General features: G+C 35.0%; 1 protein-coding gene across 3 annotated transcripts in view; it reads left to right on the top strand.

Moving 5' to 3' along the window:
* The window catches only part of GFM2 (GTP dependent ribosome recycling factor mitochondrial 2), a 47189-nt gene that overhangs the window by 3945 nt on the left and 22910 nt on the right, over window positions 1-20334 (top strand). The window contains exons 3-9 of one of the 3 annotated variants that reach the window (XM_044657696.1): window positions 3752-3800; window positions 5045-5142; window positions 6669-6794; window positions 6887-6975; window positions 12088-12176; window positions 17752-17812; window positions 17947-18132. In XM_044657696.1, coding sequence (XP_044513631.1) covers window positions 3752-3800; window positions 5045-5142; window positions 6669-6794; window positions 6887-6975; window positions 12088-12176; window positions 17752-17812; window positions 17947-18132 — 698 coding nt within the window. Of the gene's footprint in view, window positions 1-3742; window positions 3801-5044; window positions 5143-6668; window positions 6795-6886; window positions 6976-12087; window positions 12177-17751; window positions 17813-17946; window positions 18133-20334 lie in introns of all 3 variants that reach the window. The other 2 variants (XM_044657694.1, XM_044657695.1) reach the window with 2 other exon arrangements.

Below are 20334 nucleotides of genomic sequence, written 5' to 3'. Positions count from 1 at the left end.
ATGCAGTCTTAAGATTACATTAGGACTTCTGTTAACAAGTTAAGCTTATAGTCAGCAAAAATATCTTTTTATTTTTTCAAGTCTATGTTAAATCTTTTAAAAATATTTTTAAAAAATTCTTTTTATATGCCATATTATATCATTTATACAGAACTCCCTTCCTCCAATTGATCAACAACAACAACAAAAATCATATCATATAATAAAACCCTCATCCTAAACATACATAGTATAATAGCAAGGTCATGTCCCAAAATGTATGCTACTTTATGCATTTTTAAGTTCATTGTCTCTCTGGCAGAAAGTAAATGATGTAATTTCCCTTTCTGGCTTCTGGACTCTTGATTTATCATTGCATTGATCAGAGTTCCAAAGTATTTTAGAGTTATTTTTCTATATAATGTCATCATATAAAAAATTATTCTCCCATTTCTGATCACTTTACTCTGTAATAGTTTATAGGTGCCTTCCCTATTTCCTCTGAAATTGCCAAGTTCATAATTTCTTATTGAACAATAATATTTCATTTTGCTTATGTTATAATTTATCCATTTCCAAATACAAGGACACCTCCTTAGTTTAAATTTTGGTTACCATGAAAAGAGTTGCTCTAAATATTTTTGTAGCATATAGACCTTTTCTTTCTTTTTTGGTCTCATTGGGATATGATCCTACTATTTGTATAGCTAGATCAAAAGGTATGCACAATTTAGCAACTTTGGAGTATAGTTCTAAATGACTTACCTGAATTAACTCCATTAACAACGAATTAATTGCATTTCTTTTCTCAGTCAGTTTTCTCATGTGTCATCTGCCAATCTGATGGTTGTAAGGTGTAATTTCAAAGTTGTTTTAATTTGCAATTCCTTAATTATTAGTGATTTATAACCTTTTTTAATATGATTGTTGGGACAGCTAGATGTTGTAGTGCATAGAGCACCAGGCCTGGTGTCAGAAAGAAGACTTGATTTCAAATCTGACCTCAGACATTTATTAGCTGTGTGACCCAAGACAAGGCACCCAACCTCTGTTTGCCTCCATTTTCTCATCTGTAAATTGGGTATAAAAATGGTACCTATAAATGAGATCATTGTAAAGCACTTAGCAAAGTACCTGGTACATAGAAAGCACTATATAAATTTAATTTGTTGATACTTTAGATTTCTTCCTAAGAAAACTTCTGTTCCTATTCTTTGGCCATTTATCTACTAGTGAATAAGTCTTAGTCTTGGAAATTTGATTCACTTCCTGATACTTCTTGGATTATGACCTTTATTAGAGAAACTCTGGAGTAAATATTTTTTCCCCATTTACTTCTTTCCCTTTCTAATTTTAACCATATTAGGTTTGTTTGTGAAATTTAAAAATTTTATATCATCAGAATCATCCCTTTTATCTTGTGTGATTCTGTAACTTTTTTTTTTTTAAACTCTTACCTTCCATCTTGGAGTCAATACAGTATATTGGCTCCAAGGCAGAAGAGTGGTAAGGGCTAGGCAATGAGGGTCAAGTGACTTGCCCAGGGTCACACAACTGGGAAAGGTCTGAGGCCAGATTCTGTCACTTGTTTAAACATGAGCTTTCTCCAATCCATAAAGAGAATTCCTTTCTTATTTCTCTGATTTGTTTGTGTTAGAACCTTTTTATATCTAGGTCGAATATCTATTGGAGTTTATCTTTGTATTCTCTTTGATTTTCACAGATAGGTCCATTTGTTCCTGCATTTCCTAGTATTTCTAATAAAAATGAATATTTGGATCTTTTCCCATCTATTGATATGATAATATATTATTAACATAATTTGTTAATTATGACTTTTCTTATGTTTTCTTTGATATCTGTAATAATAAAGGTTATTATGAACACTGAATAAAGTACAATTGTCACTTTTTCTTTTTCTAGCAAACCCAACTAAACTTTTCAAGGAACAAACTATTACAGCTCTTTTTCTAATGATACCTGTAGCATTAACCTAGGAGGCAACATCTAAAGAATGAATGAATGGATTTAGATGTAAAAGAAGATATCATAAACAAATTAGAAGTATAAGGAAAACATTACCTATCAGATTTATGGATAGCAGAGAAGATTATGAGTAAACAAGGGATAAAAAGAGCATTATGAAATGTAAAATGGATAATTTTGAGTACATTAGACTGAAAAGTTTTTGTACATAAATTTTGTACAACAAATGTTGCCAAGATTAGCAGGAAAGCAGACAATTAAGTTGAGGAAATTTTTTAATAGACAATATCTCAGATACAGGTCTCATGTCAAAAGCATATAGTTAACTTTGTTAAATTCATCAGAATAAGAGTCATCCCTCAGTTGATAAATGGACAAAAGAAATGAATAGACAGTTCTTGGATGGATAAACCAAAGTCATATATAGGTCCACGGGGAAAAAAGCTCTAAATTACTACTGATTAGGGAAATGCAAACCAAAATAGTTCTGAGGTATCATCTCACTTATCAGATTGGCTAAAATGACAATTGTTGGAGATGTGGAAAAGTGGGAACACTAATACATTGTTGGTGGAACCGTAAACTGATCCAGCCATTTTGGAGAGTAATTTGGAATTACACCCAGAGAACTCTAAAACTGTATATCCTTATTTCCCAGGAAGAGGGAAAATAACCTTTATGTTCCAAAATATTTATAACGGCTGTCTTTGTGGTGACAAAGAATTGAAAATTGAGGGGATGTCCATCAGTTGGAGAATGGCTAACCATTGTGGTATATGATTATGATGGAATATTACTGCACTGTAAGAAACGATGAGCAGATTATTTTTTTAAAACTTGGAAAGAACTACATGAAATAATGAATAGTGAGATGAGTAGAACCAAAAAAATCATTGTATTCAGTTACCGATTTAATATTTAAAGAACAACTTATGAATGTTCACCTCCAGACAATGAATTGAGAAATGGAAACATGAAAGACAATCTATATAATTTGCTGGATGATGCCTTTTATGGTGTGGGGAAGTGGGGTAGGGTAGATTAAATAAATAAAATATTTCTCAAAAAAAGAATGAATGAAATGTTTATTAAATTCTTACTATATACAGAATACTGACCTAAACCCTGTGGTTAGAAATGGAAAAGCAGGACAGCTTCTGCCCTGAAGGAACCTTGGCAGTTGCAGGGCCTGGGCTGGAAGCTACCTGATGGTTAGTGGAGGGATGGTGCTACTATTCAACAGATCTGGGGCTCAGAGGGGAGGAAGTAGCCCTGGCACAGATTACCTTCAGTCTTTTCCTCCTGGTGTCTTGATAGTTCAGCTAAACTTCGGTGAAAGGACATAAAGATACTAATTGCTCACTAGGAACTTTCAGTTCTTCATCTTCAGTTTTCACTATAAATAATAGGACTGTTTATCTAGAGTTTAGTGGAAATGGAGTACAAATTTTAGTGACTCAATATTTTCATGTTTAATTGCATCGGTTTTGTAAATGTAAGGTGTAAAAGTTGTAAGGCCATAGGCTTAATATATACTTGTTTCTTCACATAACTAATTTTTTTTAAAAGAAATATTGAGGTAAACATATTTTGTTATTTGTTATTTTCCTCACTTTGGTTGCATGAGAAATTCTGGTTACTTGAAACTTGGGGTTAGTTGAGTTTTGCTTAGATTTAACTTTATTTGGAATTAACTAGACCTATTGCAAAGTAATTTTTTTGCAAATTTCTTACAGAAATCAAAATTCCTAATTTTGCCTTTCCCCCCTCCTTTTTTGTATAGTAGAAAATGATGTCAAATCTCTACGCTCCATCATCAACCCTCCTATATCTAAGTAAGTAATTTCATACATATCACCTGCTTTTTATGTTCATTTTAATTTGTGAGGCTATTTTCTCTCTTGCTTGCTCTTTGTTAATTTAGAGAATGCTATTGTCTCTCAATACTTTAATTTTAATTATGAAGTACCATACATAATATGTTTTCAAGATTTTAGCAGTTTCTTTTATGATCATTTTTATCTATCATTTTTATAGTTAGGAGTAATGTTGTAAAAGTATAAAAAAGAGTTTCCTTTTTTATGCTAATTATTGACACCCCCTATTGTACAAATAATCCCAAATACTATACCATTTCATGATTAAATCCACATCACTGCTATATCAAGCATGAAGCACTTTTTAATTTTTTAATTTTTTATTATTTAAATTATTTTTTTAGAAAAAAATTTCCATGGTTACATGATTCCTGTTTTTACTTTCCCCTTCACCCCCCTTGCCCCCTCCCTCCATAGCCAACGTGCATTTCCACTGGTTTTAACATGTGTCATTGATCAAGACTTACTTACATATTATTGATAGTTGCATTGTTGTGGTCATTTAGTGTCTACATCCCCAAACATGTCAGCATCAACCCATGAGTTCAAGCGGTTGTTTTACTTCTGTGTTTCCACTCCTGAAGTTCTTCCTCTGAATGTGGATAGCGTTCTTTTCCATAAATCCCTCAGAATTGTCCTGGGTCATTGCATTGCTGCCAGTACAGAACTCCATTACATTCAATTTTACCATAGTGTATCAGTCTCTGTGTACAGTGTTCTTCTGGCTCTGCTCCTTTCACTCTGCATCAATTCCTGGAGGTCTTTCCAGTTCACCTGGAACTCCTCCAGTTTATTATTCCTTTTAGCACAATAGTATTCCATCACCAGCATATACCACAGTTTGTTCAGCCATTCCCCAATTGAAGGGCATCCCCTAGTTTTCCAGTTTTTTGCCACCACAAAAAACGCAGCTATAAATATCTTTGTACAAGTTTCTTTATTTATGATCTCTTTGGGGTACAAACCCAGCAATCCTATGGCTGGATCGAAGGGCAGGCAGTCTTTATCACTCTTTGGGCATAGTTCAAAATTGCCATCCAGAATGGTTGGATCAGTTCACAACTATGAAGCACTTTAGAAATGTGTTTATTCCTTATTTATAATTCAGCTAAAGACATTCAAATCACTTATTTTAATTAATATGTTTACTCATTTAAGTTAATTCCTGTATTATCTAAAATATATATTTTTTCTTTAAACAGAATTCGTAACATTGGAATTATGGCTCACATTGATGCAGGCAAAACCACAACTACAGAAAGAATATTGTATTATTCTGGATACATTAGATCTTTGGGAGGTAAGAATAGTTTTCCCATCACCATTAATTTATATAAAATGAAATTGGAAAACATTTTGATCAAGAAATGTAATGGCCTTTCATTCTGCTGTGAAAGTACTAAGTATACGGTTGTTTCCTTGAGATGTTGATATGTTTTTATCCTTTCCCTAGGTTCCAGAGCCTTGACATTGTACTGAACTTAAAGTAATATTTGTACAAAAGAAAAAAATCCAGAAATTAAAACTTGTGATTCTTTCTCTATATTTCAGTATTTCCATTGCAATTAGCATATCAGATGTATGCTCCAGTCATTTGAGTTTCTCACAGAAATCTCCTACGTAACATGTGGCACAACTGGCACTGTGTGCACTACTGTGCCTTTATTCCTTTTGAATGATTGGCTACAATCATCTTTACCCATTTGAGAAATATGAGAGAAAACATCAAAGTTGTTTTATTTTGTGTCTCTCCTTTTGCTAGTGATTTACAGCACTTTTTTTTTCACACAGTGGTTGATATTTTTCATTTCTTTTTCTGAAAACATTTGTATCTTTTAACCACTTAGCTGCTGAGGAATAACTCTTGTCTATATAGTCATGTCAGTTCCATTTACATTTTTCATGGATATCATGGGAAGAAAAGTGAACAGGTATTTATTAAATGTATACTATGTGCCACCACTGTACTAAACAAAGATTATCTCATTTGATCCTAGACAACAACCTACCTGGGAGATAGGTGCTGTTGTTAATCCTCATTTTATAGTTGAGAAAATTGAAGGAGATAGGTTAAATACTAGCTAGGAATTATTTGAGATTTGATTTGATCTCATATTGTCCTTACTCCAGATGCAGTATTGTATCTACTGTGCCATCTAGCTGCCTTGGATCAGTTTTTTATCAGAATATTTGAGGCAATGATTTTTCCAGTTGACAATATAAAAGTGTGGCTGAATATAATTTTGTTCATGCAAAGGTTTTTTAAGTGTATGTAATTGAAATTATTTGTTTTCCTCCATTTAAATTAATTAAACCAGGTTTTCATGGCTGAAAATTATTTCTCTATAATCTTTTATTGATACTGTTCTCTAAAGTAGCTTAAACTATAGGTATACCTTCCACATTGCAGGGGTTAGGAGTGTGGTGCTGCCATAATCTAGAAAATCTTCAGTAAAATTTTTTGGCCCTCTCTTCATACCAGAAAAGAAATCCAATTTTTTTCTTTTTCTTTTATGGAGTGTTTACAGTAAAAAGAAAATGTGTGTATTTATGATATTAAAAGATAAAATATGTTGACATTATGCAGTATTATACATGTATTTTATGCATTTCTGAGTTACTAAACTTTTTCTTTGTCATATGCTGGTCTTCACATGTCAGATGTGGCTTCCACAAAACTCTAAAAATTTCCATTTAATTTCTTGTGCCAACTATGATATCAAAACTGAGATGGGGAAAATCACGATGTGGAAGGGATATTTTTATTTTATTACGAGAATACAAAAATTATTGACTAAATTGATATTTCTGTCTTTTCCTGGGAAGATGTTGATGATGGAGACACAGTGACAGATTTCATGGCCCAAGAGCGAGAAAGAGGTATTACCATTCAATCAGCTGCTGTCACATTTGATTGGAAGGGGTACAGAGTTAATCTCATTGATACACCAGGTATGCCAGGTATAGCAGTTGTAACCATGTATAGATATGTTGTTACTTATTTCTGTTACACTTTAAAATTTTTATTTATAATTTTTCTTTAGGTCATGTGGATTTCACTTTAGAAGTTGAACGCTGTCTAAGAGTATTGGATGGTGCAGTAGCTGTATTTGATGCTTCAGCAGGGGTGGAGGTAAAAAAAAACAAAATAAAATAGATATTATTATAATACTAAATAAATTAAGGACTCTGAAATTTTTTGTATTATTTTTTATTTGTGATAGCTCATGTAAGTCAGTTTGGAATAATTTAATTCTTGTATTTAAAAGTCTTAGAGAGAAGTTATTCATAGTTTTTTAAAAGTGTAATACCATTCTGTAGGAAATGTAAAGTTTAGTTTAATGGAGCATCTTTGGCTAACTTAGATTATATAGTGTTATGTGATTATTTTAATTTGTTATTATTTTTCACATTTAGATTTTTAAAATATACTCACTATGGATCCCCTTCTCCATTCTCTATCCAAATAGTTACTTTATGTATAATTTAAAAGCTACTTTATTTCCCCTTTCTTTATTAATGTGTCCTTTAACCTGTGAATGATATGAGATACTATTGCTTTTAAGCTGCCAATAAAAACCTTCTGTGACATACATTGATTTTTACCTATCATTTAAAGTCTGCCCTAACTACTATCTCCCCAAGAAAGTTTTCCTGTTCTAGTCAGTGATGACTTTATTTGTTAAAGACTTCATACATGGAGAAAACTTGGCTACTCTCAGCAATAAAGTGAGCTGGGACAAACTTGAGAGACTAATAATGGGGAATGCTATCCACTTCCAAAGAAAGAACTGTTGGAGCTGTCTTTCACATAAATGTATTTATGGTTTTATTTTGGAGTTTTGGTTATGAATGAGCATGCTCTTAAAACGATGACGAATATGGAAGTGTGTTTTGCATGACAATAAAAATAGAATACAAATTTTTTTCATACATGGAGCAGATAGGGAGCATAGTAGATTGACAGCCAGGCCTGGAATCACGGAAATCTGGGTTTAAATCAGGCCTCAGACACTTCCTAGCAATGTGACCTTGAGCAAGTTAATCCCCTTTGCCTAGGCTTTACTGTTCTTCTTTCTTAGTATCAAGACTTGGTATCTTACTTAGTATTGATTCTAAAACAGAAGGCAAAGGTTTTTAAAAAATGATTTCATGCGTTACTGTGCATTCCGTTGCAAGATTGTCTTGTGAAAAGAAGACTGGACTTTTGAGTTTGAACAGTGAGCCTTACTTTCCACATCTGTAAAATGAGGAAGTAATACTCTCCCCCCCCCCCCCCCACATCTCACAGAGCTATTGAGAGGATACAGCATATGAAAAATACATTAAATGTAAACTGGGGATTTTTTGTGCTCTTTTCCTGCCTATATGACCTTATGTTTTACCCCAGGGTAGGCTTTGTATTCCCCCAGTAGAATATAACATCTTTAACAAAAGGAATTATTTTTTCTTTTAAAAGAAAACCTCATTGATAGCTTCATTTTCTTAGTGCCTCCATTTCCAAATAAATGCTCCTCTCACCTTCCTAGAGAGCCGTCCTTTGTGACAAAGAAGGAAGAGAGGAAAAAAAAACCATACAATAAGGACATCCACCCAGTGTGAAAAGTATGCACAGTGACTACCTTTGTCATCCCTACTTCCACAAACAAAGGAGCAGGTGTATTTTCTCTTTTGTGGGGGGCAACTTCCTTGTTTCTGTTTTTGTGATCCTGGCACACCCTATGAACATGGTGGACACTTAACAATTAAAGTGAGAGTTGCCTGAAACTAGAACAGAGTTGATTTTTTAACTCTTGACTTTTTTTGTGTTGTCGGAGTCATTTCACTCTTAAAATAAATAAAAAACAAACAAATAAATAAATAATAAACTTACGGCCCCCCCCCCCAAGAAAATAAGTAAAAAGAAATAAAACATTAATAAATAAAAAATGCTTTCATATCATTTACATTTCCTCCATATATCTTCTCTTCCTGCTAGAGAGCCACACCTTAGCTATCTTTAGAGTTGGGAGGGACCTCTGAAGTCATCTCATCCAATCTGCTCATTTTACAGATGAGGAAACTGAGGTCCAGAAAGACAAAATAGCTTGCTCAGTGTCACACAGATAGTAAGAGGCAGAGGCAGAATTTGAACCCAGATCCTTTGATTCCAGAGCCAGTGCTCTTTCCACTCTACTTCCAGTCTTCATGTAAGTTTTCTTTTGTCATTACTCTGTATGTGCCCAGTATTTTCTTATTAAAGAGACCCATTTTATTGCCTACATGGTTTTTGCCTAGATTTGTGGTGTGCTTGAATAAGAGATGTCTTGTTCTATGATGTGTCCTATTTTAAGGCAAGAGTAGGGGAAGCATTCTCTGGATTTTTTTTCTGTATATATTTTGGTTGTCTTTCCTAGTACTACTATAGAAGTAAGTTGTACAATTCTCCCTTTTAAGTGGACCCTATTCTGCTTTAGTACCAAATGAAGTTGTTTATGTGTGGCTTCAGGCCTTAATGAACAACAGTGGTTTATGATGTCTGCAGCACTAATGCTTTATGATAACCCCACACTCAGTAATTTTTAGAGTGGAATTTAGTGCTCACACTAAAAGAGGAGAAAAACTTAAATGCTGATATTTGTAATGTAGGTTTTATGTTGCACATTTTCTTGAAAACAAAACAAAAACCATGCCAACTAAACTTGGTATGAAAATAAGATTTTCTTAAACCTGTAATTTCCATAGAGCAGGTGCTATCAGTGAAAAACTCCTTCATCAATGCAGAACTCTATTAATTTACCTATTTAGTGCCATACCTATCAAACTACCAAAAAACTTTTTTTTTAAACCCTTACATTCCGTCTTGGAGTCAATACTGTGTATTGGCTCCAAGGCAGAACAGTGGTAAGGGTAGGTAATGGGGGTCAAGTGACTTGCCCAGGGTCACACAGCTGGGAAGTGTCTGAGGTCAGATTTGAACCTAGGACCTCCTGTCTCTAGGCCTGACTCTCAATCCACTGAGCTACCCAGCTGCCCCCTCAAAAAACTTTTTTACTGAATTAGAAAAAACTATAACAAAGTTCATTTGGAAGAACAAAAGATCAAGAATATCCAGGGAAATAATGAAAAAAACAACATGAAGGAAGATGGCCTAGTAGTACCAGTTATTAAACTATACTATAAAGCAGCGATCATCAAAACGATATGGTACTAGGGGCAGCTGGGTAGCTCAGTGGATTGAGAGCCAGGTCTAGAGACAGGAGGTCCTAGGTTCAAATCCGGCCTCAGACACTTCCCAGCTGTGTGACCCTTGGCAAGTCACTTGACCCCCATTGCCTACCCTTACCACTCTTCCACCTATAAGTCAATACACCGAAGTTAAGGGTTTAAAATAAAAAAAAAATAATAACCAAAAAAAAAAAAAAACGATATGGAACTGGCTAAGAGACAAAAGGGAGGATCAGTGGAATAGACTTGGGATAAGTGACGTCAGCAAGACAGTCTATGATAAACCCAAAGAGCCCAACTTTTGGGACAAAAATCCACTATTTGACAAAAACTGTTGGGAAAATTGGAAAACAATATGGGAGAGATTAGGTTTAGATCAACATCTCACACCCTACACGAAGATAAATTCAGAATGGGTGAAAGACTTGAATATAAAGAAGAAAATTATAAGTAAATTAAGTGATCACAGAATAGTATACTTGTCAGATCTATGGGAAAGGGAAAATTTTAAAACCAAGCAAGAGTTAGAGAAAATTACAAAATGTAAAATAAATGCAGAGCTCTATTTCTGTGTTCCTTAGAATCTCAGACAGTTGCTGAAGGCACAGAGAAGTTAAATAATGGGTCATTTCTGAAACTTGAACCCAGGCCTTCCTCACTTAAAGCCTGACTGTCTTTTCCCAATACCACATTGATTGTCTTGTGAAAATATAATCTCTAATTCATCTTTCTGTTATTCATTCCATCTGACCCGCCAAATCCTATAAAATCTTGCCATCAGGCAGTATGAGGAATATTTTCCTTCAAGTACTAAACATGTGCTGGCCACAGAGCAAAGAGTAACCTAGAAGAATATAATATAGCTTAATAGGCAGAATAGTATTAGATTAACAGTCTAAATAAACTAAACAGTCTAGTTCTAAATAGTGTTTAAACCTATCCATATATTAACTCATCAGAAATTAGAAAATAAATTATTCACCTCAGGAAAGCAACAGAACTCTTGGGGAAAGACTTGTGATTTTGCAGATATGGTATTTGAATAACATGGAAGAATAGATTCCTTCCCAAATGAATATCCATTTACTCCTGTAGTAGCAATATAGTCTCTAAGGTAAACTGAGAGACCGTGGTCCAAGCATGATCCGTTTATAATTAGGCTAGCAGTAACCAATAAATTGGTTCTCTGGGCTCTCAATGACCAAAGATCCTGAGGTAGGGCTTACTAGCTTTCATACTGATTTGAGAAATACCAAATTGGGTAGGTGGAGAAGAAAGTGTGATTGGTTACAGGATAGCTAACATCATAAGGGTGGGGACAACACACAAGGAAAGAGGGCTAGTACCCATATGGTACCATACCACCGCTCTCCAACAGTTAAGAATTGTTAATTGTTTACGAGATACATCGTTATCTTGTAATCTTTGCTAGAGGAGCAAAACTACCTGACCTGTTCTTTTCTTTGAGGAGGTAAAAACTTTCCTAATTAAATAAAGATGGCAAGGACTAATGACATATCTTTTGGGGATGGTAAAAAGTTAACTTGTTGAGCTTAACAAAAATATCCCAGGAGTATCTAACTTTATTTTTTTAAACCCTTACCTTTCATCTTAGAATCAATTCTATGTATTGGTTCCAAAACAGAACAAAAATAAAGGCTAGGCAAAGGAGGTTAAGTAATTTGTCCAAGATCGCACAGCTAGGAGGTTTCTGAGGCCATAGGACCTCCTGTCCATAGGCCTTTAAGTTAATCCAGAATGTTAATTCCTGAGCTTAACTCAAGGACATAGCAAGGTGACTTTAGACAGATGCAGACCCAATTATAAAATTATTATGGCATAAAATCAGTTACATTGTAGAATCAATACAGAAATCAATATAGTAGAAACTTGAGATATTAATTTTGATCTTTTCAGTTCAGTGTTAGAAATAAGCTTAATTCTGTGTTAAAACTTATGATTATTATTATTCCATGCATGACAATAAATGTTTATTGTTGTCAAATATGTTTATATTTTTCATTATCTTTGCTTTAAGGCACAGACTCTAACAGTATGGAGACAAGCTGATAAACACTGTGTGCCCCGAATCTGTTTTTTAAATAAGATGGACAAAACTGGAGCAAGGTACTGGAAATGTTTGTCTTTTGTTTGTTAAAATGAGAAAATTATTTGGGACTTTAATGAAGTAGAATTGGAAGTCATAATCTGAATTGTGTAACTGTTCTGGAGATCATCATCTATATGCCTTCTGATAATACTTTTTATCTTGTCTCATAAGCAGTAGTGCAAGCAACCTGGGACAAATAATAATTTTTTGTAAGCGAATAGTTTAATAGAGCTGTTGGTAGCAGTCCCTGCTGATAGTGAAGTGAGTCAAATAGAAGTGGGTCAGCTTTTGTCAAGATGATCAGTTCTCCATAGAAGCTAGTAAACTTGTTGGCTTTTTATTTTTTATGTAAACATATTTGGTCCCTGCAGAATCATTGAAGACACTTTGGCCATCTTCGTTTCTGGAGGCAGAGAGAGTAAAATACTATTCCTCTTTCTGCCATCCTAATTATCTTTCAGAGGAGTTGGCTACTTCTGTTATTCCTCCTCTCCTTAGCTTTGACTGGTTGATTTAAATATAGAGGAAATGAGCTGGTTTTGTGTATAGATGTTAAGAAATGCACATAGAAAATCAATTGAGTTTAATGTTGGGACATAGCAATAAAACATAGAGTAGTAGCTAAAAGAAGGTAATTGCTTACAACTGTAAGTTTTAAAGGAGAAGAGAATAATTCTAGAAAAACATAAAGATTTTAGAAAAACTGGGTTCAAGAGAGAACACTTTAGAATAAGGAGAGATGAAGGATTTAGAGGTTATAGATCAAAGAATGGAAAGCAGCAGTAGCTTAGGAGATTTGACTTAAAGGCTGTGGGTCAAGGAAAAAGGGAATATAGTTTAAGAAGATTATGTAGACAGAATGAAGGGAAATTTCTTTTTTTTTAATTAATTTTTTATTTTTAGAAAAATTTCCCATGGTTACATAATTCATGTTTTTACTTTACCCTTCACTCCCTCAAACTTCCTCCCTTTCCTCATTGCTAACTCACATTTCCACTGGTTTTAACATGTGTGGTCAGTCAAGACTTATTTACATATTTTTGATAGTTACATTGGTATGGTCCTTTCAGGTCTACATCCCCAATCATGTCCTCATCAACTCCAGTGTTCAAGCAGTTGTTTTTCTTCTGTGTTTCCTCTCCTGTAGTTTTTCCTCTGGATGTGGGCAGCGTTCTTTTCCATAAATCCCTCAGAATTGTCTTGGGTCATTGCATTGCTGTTAGTACAGGCATCCATTACATTTGATTTTACCACAGTGTATCAGTCTCTGTGTACAAAGTTCTTCTGGCTCTGCTCCTTTCACTCTGCATCAATTCCTGGAGGTCTTTCCAGTTCACATGGAACTCCTCCAGTTTATTATTCCTTTGAGCACAATAGTATTCCATCACCAATATATACCACAATTTGTTCAGCCATTCCCCAATTGAAGGGCATACCCTCGCCTTCCAGTTTTTTGCCACCACAAAGATGAAGGGAAATTTCTGACTGGGATTTAAGGTAGATGAGGAAAGCTATTCCCCCTGTGAATTGTGGAGCAAATCTGAGGCTTAGGCAGAAAGGACTTTATTTCCTTAGTGGCCAAAAAGATCCAAAGTGACTACCAAACCTAGATCTCCTTGGATAAAGTTTGTATACCAAACCATCTCTACTTTGTGTAGATATAATAAGGAAGAAAAGAAGGGGGAAAGTCTTAGGGGCACAGATGGAAGAAGGGGAACCCTCATCTCCCCTACATAGCAGCTGCTTAAAACAGCAGCAAAACTATGGCAAATCATCTTTCACAGACAGACCTCAGGAAAATATTGACTTGAGAAGTGGAAGGTTTGATAGTTGATTAGGAGTGTTAGAGATGCTTTAAGAAATTTACAACATAGAGCAGCTAGGTGGCTCAGTGGATAGAGTGTCAGGCCTGGAGCTGGGAGGACCTGGGTTCAAATTTGGCTTCTGATACTTCCTACTTATGTGGCAAGTCACAACCCCAGTTGCTTAGCCCTTACTATCCTTTTGCCTTGGAATCCATACTTAGTATTGATTCCAAGACAGAAGGTAAAGGTTTAAGAAAGAAAAGACAAGAGAAGAGAAAAAAAGGAAAGGAAAGGAAAGAAATTTATGACATAAAGGAAGATCTCCTAGAAATCCTTGCATTACTATAAATATAGTTGGAGAATATGTGATTATTTAGTTATAGCTAAGCCAAAACAGGCACATTTGTATGTTGTATTTCTGAATGATCTTTTCTAGAATTGATCTTTTTTTTCTTCTTCTTTGTTTTTATTTTGAACATTTTTTCATGGTTACATGATTCATGATTCCTCCTCTCCTTTCCCCACCTCCCGGAGCTGACAAGGAATTCCACTGAGTTATACATTTATCATTGTTCAAATCCTATTTCTGTGTTATTCATATCTGCAGTAGAACGATCTTTTAACATCAAAACCCTAATCATATCTTACTGAACTATGAGATTGATCATATGTTTTTCTTCTGTGTTTCTGCTCCCACAGTTCTTTCTCTGCATGTGGATAGCGTTCTTTCTCTTAAGTTCCTCTATGCGTCATTGCATTGCTGCTAGTAGAAAAATCTATCACATTTGATTGTGCCATAATGTATCAGTCTGTGGAATTCTTCCAGTTCATCATTCCTTTCAGAACAATAATATTCTATCACCATCAGATACCACAATTTGTTCAGCCATTCCCCAATCCATGGACACCCCCTCATTTTCCAATTTTTTGCCACCACAAAGAGTGCAGGTATAAATATTTTTGTATAAATTTTTTTCCTTTATTATCTCTTTGGGGTACAAACCCAGCAGTGGTATGGCTGGGTCAAAGGGTAGGCATTCTTTTAAAACCCTTTGTACATAGTTCCAAATTGCCTTCTGGAATGGTTGGACTGAATGATAGATTTTTTAAAAATGGTTTTTGTTTTTTTATTCATTAATCATATTAATATAGGAGTTTTTCTAAAAGCTTTATGCTAAAATTATTTTGGGATCCTGAGATGCTGATCACACTGATTCCTAACTCCTAGGAAGAGGAGATCAAATGTCTATATCTCAGTAGGAGGTGGAGTGGGAGATGGAAGGAAGATGATAGATGATATGGCAATAAAACTGGACCTAAATGCCAACATATCTATATGCCACAAGTTGCCAGGCTCTTAGTAAGTGAAAATTGTGTTTGTCTGAGACTGCTTTATAATAAAAGGTATATGAAATTAAGAAATGCCAAGACAAAAATGATAGACATTACCTTTGTGTTCTTGAAATTTGAGACTACTCTCTTACTTCTCTTTGACATTTATTGTATCTCTTCTTTAAAAAACATGAGGCCACAAAAAATGGAACAGAAAATTTCTAAAAGAACAATACCTCTTTGTCATCATTGCAGACTAGAGGAGATCTGGACTGAGCAAGTATCATATGAGAGGTGGCCTTTGGGTTAATTCTTGAAGAACCTTAGATTTCAACAGGTGATTATAGAGAACAAGGACATCCCAAGCTTTGGGAATTGCTTGAGCAGAGGCCTGAAGGAGATAAGAAATTATTTTGTTTGTGCATAAAGAAGTGTGAGATAAGATTGGAAGGTAGGGTGTGCTAGACTGGATAGAGCAGGGGTCTGCAACGTATGCCTCTCGAGCCATATCTGGCTTTCTGCAGGAGCCATAAAGTCAATTTTTTTCAGGCGCTGTTACAGGAGCGCACACTGTGAGCACTGTATGGCTCTCACGAAATTACATTTTAAAAAATGTGGTGTTTATGGCTCTCACGGCCAAAAAGGTTGCTGACCCCTGGGATAGAGCTTTGGATGCCAAGTTAGGAGTTTAAGCCTTACTGTCTATGCAGTCAGGAGCCATAGATGCATTTTGAGTAGAGAAGTATTAGGATCATTCTTTTGTGAATAAGGAACATCAATTCATCAGTGATGTGAAATAGAAATTAGAGAGAGGAAGACTGGTGAGGAGATTCTATAAGAAAACCTTGAAGGTTCATCCTTTAGGTGTCAGCCTTATGCTAAGGAAAGTGATGGTTTCTAGAGTCTAATTATGTGGGCTTGAGTTTTAATTCTACTATTTTTTTTTAATTTTAAATTTTATCTTATTTTTATTCATGTGTCACATTATTATATCACATTCATTTCTGAAAGTATCCTTCCCTCATCTACCAAACAATAGTTCCGCTGACTCTATTGTTTCTATGACCCTAGGCAAGCAACTTAACTTTTATTAACCTCTATTTTCTCATCTGTAAAATAAAGATTTGGATACATGACCTTCAAGTTCTGGATCTTAGATCCCAAGTGGGGGTGCTTAGGTATAGGAAATTTATTCAAAAGGATGTCCTTTTATTTAAAAAAAAAAATTTTTTTTTTTAAAACCCTTACCTTCTGTCTTGGAGTCAATACTGTGTATGAATCCACTGAGCTACCCAGCTGCCCCCCAAAGGATGTCCTTTTAAACTGCATTGCCTCCCTTGAAAAATTAGGATCACAGATTTAGATTTTTGAGGTCATCTAATTCAGCCCCTTTATTTTTTATTTTAATTAAAAAAAATCTTTCACCTTCTTTCTTAGTATCAATTCTAAGGCAGAAGAACAGCAAGGGCTAGGCAGTTGGAGTTAAATGACTTGCCCAAGGTCACACATCTAGGAAGTGTCTGAGGAAAGATTTGACTCCAGGTGGGGCAGCTGGGTAGCTCAGTGGATTCAGAGCCAGGCCTAGAGATGGGAGGTCCTGGGTTCAAATCTGGCCTCAGACACTTCCCAGCTGTGTGACCCTGGGCAAGTCATTTAACCCCTATTGCTTAGCCCTTACCACTCTTCTGCCTTGGAGCCAATACAGAAGGTAAGTATTTAAAAAAAAAAAGATCTGGACTTCAGGCCTGGCACTCAATTTGCTCTGCTACTTAGTTGTCCCTCTAGTATGTTTTTTTTTTAATTTTAAATTTTTAAAATTATTTTAAAAACCCTTACCTTCCTAGAAACTCAGAAGAAAAACAACTGCTTGATCACATGGGTTGATGGGGATATGATTGGGGATGTAGACTCTAAAAGATCGCCCTAATGCAAATACTAATAATATGGAAATAGGTCTTGATCAATGACACATTTAAAACCCAGTGCAATTGCATGTTGGCTATGGGAGGAAGGGAGGGAAAGAACATGAATCCTGTGACAATGGAAAAATAATCTAAATTAATTAATTAAATATGATTTTTTTGAGTCACACACACACACAAAAAACCCCTTACCTTCCATCTTAGAATCAATACTGTGTATTTGTTCCAAGGCAGAAGAGAGGTAAGGGCTAGGCAATGGGGGTTAAGTGACTTGCCCAGGATCACACAGCTAGGAAGTATCTGAGACCAGATTTGAACTTAGGACCTCCCATCTCTAGGCCTGACTCTCAATCCATGGAGCTACCCAGCTGCCCCCTAGTATTTTTTTTTTAAAGGAGGTTAGGGAACATGGAACACAAGCAGAAAATTATAGATTACTGAAATTGTGAGTGAATGAAATTTTTAAAAATCAGCTTGAGCTGAGTTTACTGATTATGTAACCTTTTTCTTTATGACTATTTTACTTCCCACAGTTTTAACTATGCTATTGAAAGCATCAGAGAGAAGCTGAAGACAAAACCTTTGCTTTTACAGGTAAATTGATTGACTTAATAGTAACAGATTATTAAAATAACATTGGGAGCGCATTTCTGTGGAGGCCCTGTGCTGCGCACCTCTACAGTCCTAATTGAATGATAATTTAATTATGTTAATTTTCTTGCTTGCAGTTGCCAATTGGTGAAGCAAAAGCTTTCAAAGGACTAGTTGATGTAGTGACTAAGGAAAAAGTTATTTGGAACCCTATATCTAATTCTGATGATGGAAAACACTTTGTGAGAGAGCCTCTCACAGAAATAAATGATCCTGAATTGCTGAAGGAGGCCACGGAAGCAAGAAATGCCCTAATTGAACAAGTAAAGTAAATATACTGGATGTTTTAAGTTATATGGAACATTCTGGAACTTTTAAAACCTTTATTTCATAATTATGAGAGAGAAGAAATGCAGTTTGGGCTATCTTCACTTGAAGAATTTAAATAATCAGGATTTCTGGTACTTATAGTATCAGCATGCAAAGAGCAAAACATACTGCTCAAGCAAAGACTAGTTATATATCTCATGAGCTTATTTAAGTTAGTGAGCCTGCACTTTCAACTCTCCAGCAGGGGAATAAGGTCTAGATCTATGCTTTGAACTTATTTTTTCATTAATTGTCTTTTCTGGTTAACTTCACAGCTAATGGTAAAATATGTCATTTTCAAAGAAGTTAATAGTAATCAAGACTCATGCTTTAAACATTTGAAGAGTAAATTTTCTATCTTTTCTCTAACAAAATGTTTTTAATTGCAATGTGTAGAGAGCTTAAAAAATATTTATTGATTATGTTTCATATATTGCCCTTTTCTCTCAGAAGCTTATGGGGGAGCAAAGGATAGGATAAAATATTTATTGCGTGCTGCAGAAAACAAATACTTGAGAAGGAAGAGACTGAGTTAATTAACATTGACTAAATGTCAGTTTTGATGCTAGCAGTGGTGTAGAAATAGAGATTAATTCCTGTCATAGTTATCAGTGCTACAAAGACTCATACTCCCTCTCCCACTCAAATATTTGATTCAGAATTTTTAAGTTCACAGTTATTTTATCATACAGCTGAAACATTTTCCTTCTATTTCGCAGACTATATAAACCAGTTAATTTTCATGTCTCTTTAATATTTATCAACAATCATTTGTTAAACACTCACATAATCTGAAAGATTTTCTTTTAATTCTGATCATGGTGAGATATTTATTTTTTGTTTCATTGTTTCTTTTTTTAATGCAATGTAACTTTGCTTATTTAATTTAATTGCCTTGGGAAATCTAGAAGACATTCAGGATATATATTAGAATACATAAAAACTTTAAAACAAAATCCATCATTATAGCTTTTCAGAAAAAAGTTCTTAAGCAGTTCACTTAACTTTTATACTAAACTACTATTTGGAGTACCTTTTATTCTTTTCTTTAAAAAAACAAAAACCCTTACATTCCATCTTAGAATCAGTACTGTGTATTGGTTCCAAGGCAGAAGAGTGGTAATGACTAGGCAATGGGGGTGAAGTGACTTGCCCAGGGTCATACAGCTAGGAAGTATCTGAGGTAAAAATTTAATCTAGGACCTCCCATTTCTAGGCCTGGCTCTACTGAGCCACCTAGCTGCCCCTACCTTTTATTATCTAGGTTTTTTCAAATAATCTTTAAGTATCCGGTTTTAGCTAACCATGATCTCAGGAAATCAATAATAATGTATCTTAATTTTAATTACCTTTGTTTTTCTGGTTTCTTATCCTTTCCCTTAATTAGTTTTGATATGAAGATACATATCCATCTATAATAATTTTCATATATAAATAAAGTAATAGGCTAGTAAAGGTAAACAACATTTGGGAACTATTACAAAGAACTTATTGGGTACTAGAAACAACTATTTGCAATTTTGATTGTAGTGGCTTGGAATTGGAATCAGACGAGTTTGTTGTGAATGTATGGCCTTGAACCACCAAGTGATTGGGCTACTGTTTCTCAGTTTATTTTTTTTAAAACCCTTACCTTCTGTCTTGGAGTCAATACTGTGTATTGGCTCCAAGGCAGAAGGGTGGTTAGGGCTAGGCAATGAGGGTCAAGTGACTTGCCCAGGGTCACACAGCTGGGAAGTGTCTGAGGCCAGATTTGAACCTAGGACCTCCCGATTCTAGGCCTGGTTCTCAATGCACTGAGCTACCCAGCTGCCCCCCTAACCCCCCATCTCAGTTTTTTATTATATAAAAAATGAAGATCTGAGACAAACTGACTCCCATGGTCCTTTCTATTGTTGTTGACTTGTGTCCAACTCTTTGTGACCTGATGGTGCTTTTCCATGGGGTTTTCTTGGCAAAGATAGTGAAGTGATTTTCCATTTCCTTCTCCAGTATATATTCATTTTATAGAAGAGGAACCCAGGCAAACAAGGGTTAAATGACTTGCTCAGGGACACAATTATTTTTTTTATTAGACATTTATTAATATTCGTTTTTAACCTGTTTACATACTTTATGCCCCTACTTTCCCCTTCACCCCCCCCCTCCCCCCCCCC

The sequence above is a fragment of the Gracilinanus agilis genome, chromosome 1 (genome assembly GCF_016433145.1).
Source record: "Gracilinanus agilis isolate LMUSP501 chromosome 1, AgileGrace, whole genome shotgun sequence".
Classification (NCBI taxonomy): domain Eukaryota; kingdom Metazoa; phylum Chordata; class Mammalia; order Didelphimorphia; family Didelphidae; genus Gracilinanus; species Gracilinanus agilis.
Note: the sequence above shows the minus strand (reverse complement) of the source record. Positions and strands in the feature narration are given on the sequence as shown.